General features: G+C 46.9%; 1 protein-coding gene across 1 annotated transcript; it reads right to left on the reverse strand.

Annotated features, from left to right (window-relative positions):
• Positions 1-3,630: 3,630 nt before the first annotated feature.
• Positions 3,631-7,009, reverse strand: LOC119303156. Its single transcript, XM_037580249.1, has 5 exons — positions 6,298-7,009; positions 6,055-6,213; positions 5,872-5,970; positions 4,145-4,255; positions 3,631-4,038 (listed from the first exon to the last, which is right to left on the reverse strand). Exons 1-5 carry the CDS (start codon positions 6,820-6,822, stop codon positions 3,853-3,855), a joined length of 1,080 nt encoding a protein of 359 aa, XP_037436146.1. The 5' UTR covers positions 6,823-7,009; the 3' UTR covers positions 3,631-3,852.
• Positions 7,010-7,279: the final 270 nt, after the last annotated feature.

Genomic DNA, 7,279 nt, shown 5'->3' on the forward strand with positions numbered 1-7,279 from the left:
ATGTCGAGTTCATCAAATCAGGAGATACCTACTCCATCTAGTGAGGAATTCACTGTAATTCCTGAACCCACCATTGCGATGGAACACGTTGAGAATCCCGTTGAGGGTGACAATGGAACTCCTGTGAGGAGTAAGAGACAGAGGACTGCAAAGTCCTTTGGTGATGATTTCATTGTGTACCTCGTGGATGACACACCCAGGACTATTTCAGAAGCCTATGCATCTCCTGATGCTGACTACTGGAAGGAAGCTGTACGTAGCGAGATGGATTCCATCTTAGCTAACGGTACCTGGGAGATCACTGACCGTCCTTATGGGTGCAAACCTGTAGGATGTAAGTGGGTGTTCAAGAAGAAGTTTAGACCTGATGGTACGATTGAAAAGTACAAGGCACGACTTGTGGCCAAGGGTTATACCCAGAAAGAAGGTGAAGACTTCTTTGACACTTACTCACCCGTGGCTAGACTGACCACAATTCAGGTGCTACTATCACTGGCTGCCTCACATGGTCTTCTCATTCATCAAATGGACGTTAAGACAACTTTCCTCAATGGAGAGTTGAAGGAGGAAATTTACATGGATCAGCCAGATGGTTTTGTAGTACCTGGTCAGGAAGGAAAGGTGTGCAAGTTATTAAAGTCTTTATATGGCCTTAAACAAGCTCCTAAGGAGTGGCATGAGAATTTCGAAAGAACATTAACTACTGCCGGCGTTGTAGTAAACGATGATGACAAGTGCGTGTACTATCGCTATGGTGGGGACGAAGGAGTTATTCTTTGTCTGTATGTCGACGACATACTGATCTCTGGAACCAAACTTGATTTAATCAAGGAGGTTAAGGATTTCTTATCTTGCTGTTTTGAGATGAAGGATCTAGGAGTAATTGATGTTATCTTAAACATCAAGTTGTTGAGAGATGAGAATGGTGGGATCACACTGCTTCAGTCTCACTGTTTGGAAAAGGTCTTGAGTCGTTTTGGGTATAGCGACTGCACGCCTTCTCCAACTCCATATGATGCTAGTGTGTTGCTTCGAAAGAACCGACGGATTGCTAGAGATCAACTGAGGTATTCTCAGATTATTGGCTCGCTTATGTATTTGGCGACTGCCACGAGGCCTGACATCTCTTTTGCTGTGAGCAAGCTGAGTCGGTTTGTGTCAAAACCGGGAGATGATCATTGGCATGCACTTGAGGGAGTTATGCGTTATTTGAAAGGCACCGCGAGCTATGGGATTCACTACACCGGGTATCCAACGGTACTGGAGGGTTATAGTGACTCAAACTGGATATCTGATGCTGATGAGATTAAGGCCACAAGTGGTTATGTTTTCACACTTGGTGGTGGCGCTGTTTCCTGGAAGTCTTGCAAGCAAACCATCTTAACGAGGTCAACTATGGAAGCAGAACTCACAACATTAGACACTGCCACTGTTGAAGCAAAGTGGCTTCATGAACTCTTGATGGACTTACCTATGGTTGAAAAATCAATACCCCCTATCCTGATGAACTGTGATAATCAAACTGTGATCATCAAAATAAATAGTTCAAAGGACAATATGAAGTCCTCAAGGCATGTGAAGAGGAGACTGAAATCTGTCAGAAAATTGAGGAACTCTGGAGTTATTACGTTGGATTATATTCAAACGTCGAAAATTTTGGCAGATCCCTTCACAAAGGGTCTATCACGTAATGTGATAGATAATGCATCAATGGAGATGGGTCTGAGACCCGCCGCATGAGTTGTCCATAGTGGTAACCCACTCTATGTGATCGGAGATCTCGTGAAGTAGAAGTGGGAGACAAGCTGTTGGTCAGCTGGGAGGAGAGTATCCCTATATTACCTATCCCACTCCATGAAGATGCAATACTCTCCTGATCTGCATGGCAGGTTGATACTTATCTTAATGTGTTCCAAGTGGCTTATTCGGGTAAGCAGAGATGTTGTCCTGCAGAACATCTTCTGAGGAACACACCTATATGAATTTGACTGTTAACGTCGCAGTCTGTGAGAATTGGGTGTTCTCTAATAAATTCATGAAAAGGCCATGGAGTATGATGTATACGCTCCACCCACGGGGAAGCCTTGCGGCAGCCCAGTATCGGTCAAGAATTTGTGTGAAACTAGTCTCGCAGAAAACTTGTAGTTCAAGGCATAGTCCACTATTCAAGTTGTGATCTAGTGTAGCATAAATCTCTAAGTGGAAGTTCAACTTCACAGTCTCCACTAAGCACCGGTATAAAAACAATGTTTTGAAACTAAATGATGAGATGTGCCAATGGGACTTTGTGGGGGATTATTGGAATTTTGCTAGTAGGCCTTTGGCCCAAAGCCCAACTAAAATTTTGAAATTCTCTTGGCCCATTCATGCACACATGTGAGTGGAGTGAGTGAGGCTAAAGTTTAGTCCCACCCCGGAAGTTGAGAGAGAGAGTTGCACCTCTTTATAAGGTGAGCTCTTCTACCACTTGTATGAGCATGAGAAGAGGATACCTACACGCGCGCTCCTCCTCCTCCTCGCTCGCCTCGCCACGTCACGCCACGCCACGCCTCGTCACGACACGCCGCGGGTTGCGGGATTGAGCCGAGCCGAGGACAGAGCTATGCACATTGTCTATATTTTTTCTGCTCAGGAAAAATTAATGAGTCATTAATTAATAATTAACGGACGCGTTAATTACTGAACCGTTTCCGATTCTACGTCTACCCTAGCCGCCGCCGCTTCGTATGGTTTCTCACCACCGTTCCAGATCATTGTGCCGCCAAGCAAGTCTTCTCCATCCCTCCTTTCGGCGTGCACCGGGAGAAGGTACAGCAGGCCTCCGGAATCCCGCCTCTCGTGATCCTGTACGGGAGAGGGGCGATCAGGTTTTTGGGGAGCGCACTCGCGCGACTGCTGGCAGCGACGACTTCGCGAACGACGACTTCTTTCCCGACCTCGGCAGCCTCATCCTCGACGACATGGGCGACAACGTCAACGCCGACGGTGCTGCTCCCGCTGCACCGTATGTGATTCTATCCTTCCCGTTCGAGATCGTGGTAGAATTCATGTTTCTAGTACGTGCCCTAGATGTGATCTGTTCATCTGCTATGCTAGTTTGCATGATTAGTTTAATCTCTGCTACTGTAGTCATGATTTATCTTATAATTATTTGGATTAAATCTTGTAGTAACTTGCTCATATTTCCAACACCATTGGTTATAAACACGTTTTGACTCCACGCTGTTTCATAAAATCTGCCATGTAATTGATATCGTACCATTTCCGTGAAAAAAGTAATTGATATCTTACCAAATACCAACGTGCAACAAATATATCTTTACCTAATATAACATGCAACTAATATTCTACCTAATATAAAATGCATTGCACGTACATTATTACTATTAAGTAGAGGGAAAGGACAAGGTCCCAGGGTATCATACAGAACATCTCCACAGCCGGAGGCTGGCTGAGGGAGAGCACCTCAAATTCGAATCAGAACAAAAAAAGAGAAAGAAAAAAAGGGGCCGCAGAGCATCAGTTGTTTGTGCGTTTGGCTTTCATGAAAAAATTTACACCTTATATTTTGGAACGGAGTCAAACTATGATCAAAGTTTGAGCCAAAATACAAGATGTACTCCTTAAAGATTGAAAAAATAACATCCCTGTCACAATTCAGAAATCACGAGCGAAACATTACGGCTGAATCTCTCCAGGAAAAAACATATCAAACCATCAGAGTTCATACATCTGGCAGGCATCGACCATCAAGAACCAAAGCACAACCAAGCTCGCAACCACACGCACACATAGCATAGCATAGCACATCATTATTACACAACAACTCCAACGCCCGAGCTCACTCACGGTCTAAAACAGGTTCTGGCAGGACTTGTCCTGGTCGGACCGGTGCGCTCGCCGCTTGCTGCTCCCCGTGCCCGAGGTGGGCTTGTGATGGTGGTCGGAGCTCTTCGACATCGGCCTGCGGCGCGAGCTGGAGAGGTGGGGGTCCGGCCTCGCCTTGCTGCGGTGAGAGCTCAAGGATTCCTCATACTCCTGGCAAGAAGTTCAGGGTCGAGATGAGAGAAATGCTTTTTGGCTGCTCGAGGATGAAATAAGGGCGAAAATGGATGAAAATTGTGCTGGCAGTAGGCGGTGATACCTCGGATCTGCTCTTGGAGAAAGGTGTTAGGCAGGGGTTGAGATCTTTGACGAACATTTCGTCAGGGCTACCATAGTTTGGTGGCGTCTCCGCTTCGCCGATGCTGCACTCCTGCGATGACAGCACATAGGAAAAATGGACACGATCAGTCATTCAAGTCACACAGATAGGTGGCCATCAGTCATGCAATGTAGGATTCATTTGTGTAGGGGGTATTTTTATGCTCTTGTTGCAACAGATAGTTTGCAAACGGCAAGAATGATAAAGCTCTTGAGAAGAGTTGGAACTTGGAGTCTGGAACAGACTAAACAAATTATAACCATGAAACATAGGTAAGGGATTGTCCTTGCAAATTTGGCGGCGCAGAAAGTGTTCTCAAATATCACTTGGAAAAAAAAAAAGAGTATGAACTGAATATGAGATAAATCTAACAACTTAACATCAAAACAAGTTAAGAACAATTGGAAGTTGTTAACAATGTGGTGTACCCGTATTTAAAAAAAGAAAGCAGGACAAAGCATGAGACAGTAGACTAAAGTTACTCCTGCTGTATCTGAATTAAGGTGTGAGGTGTACTTTTGATTAAGTCATCAAAGTCCATGAGAATATTGATAATAATGGGCATTCCTCCAAAAAGGACATAAGAAACACGCAAACCAAAACGTTCTAGAAGCGCATTCCAAATATTAAAAGCATGGTTCTAAAAAAAGCCTTTGCAGATATATTTTCCATTTGTATAGCTTAATGGCTGTTAAACATTTGTCAGGGCCATTTAACAGTAACAAAAATATTAAGGTTAGCCCAATGCAAATGTCATTTATATAGCTTAATGGCTGTTAAACATTTGCTAGGGCCATTTAATAGTAATAAATACTCCCTCCGTTTATTTTTAGTCTGCATATAAGATTTGGTCAAAGTCAAACTTTATCAACTTTGACTAAGTTTATAGAAAAAAATATCAAGATTCACAATATGAAATCAATATTGTTAGATGCATCATGAAATTAGTTTTCATACCATATAGCTTTAGTATTGCAAATGTTGATATTTTTTTCAACAAAGTTGGTCAAACTTTACAAAGTTTGACTTTGACCAAATCTTATATGCAGACTAAAAACAAACAGAGGGAGTATACGATCCCCTCTACCAATTGTAACATGGCACAGTACATTAGTAGTATGAATCTTTTATATCAAAGCATAATTCGGTCAAATCTTCTCCTTTCACTGTTTCCATGGACAATTTGCGTAGCAAAGATTGACCTGGATCGTCCTGTGTGCTCTTTTTCATGTATAAATATGTATACTTTTCTCTGATTCTTAAATAGTAAAATCTTGTAGAAGGCCGTTTGCCAGTGGCCGGTGGGGTGACCGTTTGTTAACCATTTGCAGTTATGAAGACATCAAATTCTGGCATTGGCATGGTTGGCCTCTGGATTATTACTCCTAAATCAGCAATAATTAATATGGATATCAGCGACAATTAATATGGATCGAAGGGGATATTATTTTTGAACCATAGCACATGGATTAGCAGGTTCCGAAAGATATGTGTGTTGCAAACGTAGTCACACAAGTCTGAATTCAAGAAAACAACCAAAAGCAATTTGCGGAATAATATGTACACCATCTAATAGTGACAAATAAAATTGTTGAAGCATCTGCAAAACAAAACTGGCATATACACGTTCAATCTTAACAAAAGAACTGTGCAGCAAACGATCATACCAGAGAGAAGGCGGTCTCCTCGTTAAGCACGGGCGTGCTTGGGGAGGAGCAATATTCATCATCAAAACATGATCTTGAGGTGTTCTTCTCGGCCTTGACCTGAAACAATAGCAACCGAACATTAGATTGGTACTGAAAGATTGCACTAGGATTAGGAATGCATCAGAAATCGTAAGAACATGCCTGGGCGAGCTCATCGGCGAGGCATTGGATCTGCCCGGTGAGAGCCGAAATCTCATCCCGGACGTGGCGGTCCGGCTCAGTGTCCGGGAACAGGACGGCGTCCTTGAGCGTGCTGATCTCCTCCCGCTGGCGCAGGCACAGATCCTTGAGCCGCTCTACCTACTCACCATTACCACGATTACTCCATCAGCAATTGATAACACAGGAGGAGGAAGGGATGTGTGTTCACTAGCAGCGGCGCACCTCCCTGTCCTTCTGCTGGAGCTGGAGGCGGAGCGCGGCGATCTCGTCCTCCTGCTCCTTGTTCTGCGACAGGAGCTCCCGCTCGCTGCGGAGCACCATGGCGAGCGTCCGCGTGTTGGCGTTGCCGCTGTTCTTGACCTCGGTGAGGGCCTTCTTCTTGGCCTCCGGCGGCGCCTTCTGGAACAGCTTCCGCGACAGACCGGGCAGCTTGGCCCCGCTGCCGTTCTTCGCGGGGGCGGCGGCGGCGGCGGGAGGGACGGGGAGCAGGTTCTTGGCGCTGGGCTTCTTGTCCATGGAGATGAGCCGCCGGAGCACGGAGCCCAGGTTGCCGTGCGGCTGGGGCTGCGGCGCCTGGCAGCGCAGGTCGCCGCGGCCGGATCTGACGGCGACCAGCGCGCGGCTCCCGTGCTGCTGCCCCGGCGTCCCCGATGCGGCGGCGGCGGGCCCGGCGCGGCGCGGGGACGGGGAGGGCGACGGGGAGTCGTCGTAGGAGGCGTAGCGCGAGGCCGCGGCCGCCTTCCTCATCTCTCTCTCCTCCTGCTAGCCGCGCTGCCGGAGCTGCCGCCGCTTGGCTGTGGCCTGTGGCTAGAGTGGAGTGTGGTGTCGTGACGCCGCTTTGGTGCGCGGCGTGGCTTTTCGCGTGGAGGGATTGGGGGGTGGAGCGGAGCGGCCGGCGGCGTTCGAAATTCGAATGGAGCAGCAAATGATGGCGTCGTGTTGCGTTTCGGGCTCTCTTTTTTGGTGCCTACTGTGGCATGGCAGTGTCGGCGCCTTTTGCTGCACGCCGGGCAGGGCAGGGAGGGTCGGGTCGGGTCTGGGCTGCCACGTTCGGGGAGGAGGAGGGATCCAAAGTTGAGGTTTCGGACGGGGTCCATAGCCGGGCGTATTTCGTTCCGCCATGGCGTTTTGCGGGGTTCCCCAATTTTCTTTTGGGAATCGTTGGAGAACGGCGCACTGTACGAATTTTCCGCCGTGCGCTCAC

The sequence above is a fragment of the Triticum dicoccoides genome, chromosome 5A, assembly GCF_002162155.2.
Source record: "Triticum dicoccoides isolate Atlit2015 ecotype Zavitan chromosome 5A, WEW_v2.0, whole genome shotgun sequence".
Lineage (NCBI taxonomy): Eukaryota > Viridiplantae > Streptophyta > Magnoliopsida > Poales > Poaceae > Triticum > Triticum dicoccoides.

Excerpts from the sequence above, each read along its gene's own strand:
- LOC119303156 (XM_037580249.1), bottom strand. The coding sequence starts at position 6,822 with ATGAGGAAGGCGGCCGCGGCCTCGCGCTACGCCTCCTACGACGACTCC. Across the intron at positions 4,256-5,871 it reads AGGAGACCGCCTTCTCTCTG|GAGTGCAGCATCGGCGAAGC; the intron begins GTATGATCGTTT and ends CTGTCATCGCAG. Across the intron at positions 4,039-4,144 it reads TCTCCAAGAGCAGATCCGAG|GAGTATGAGGAATCCTTGAG; the intron begins GTATCACCGCCT and ends ACTTCTTGCCAG.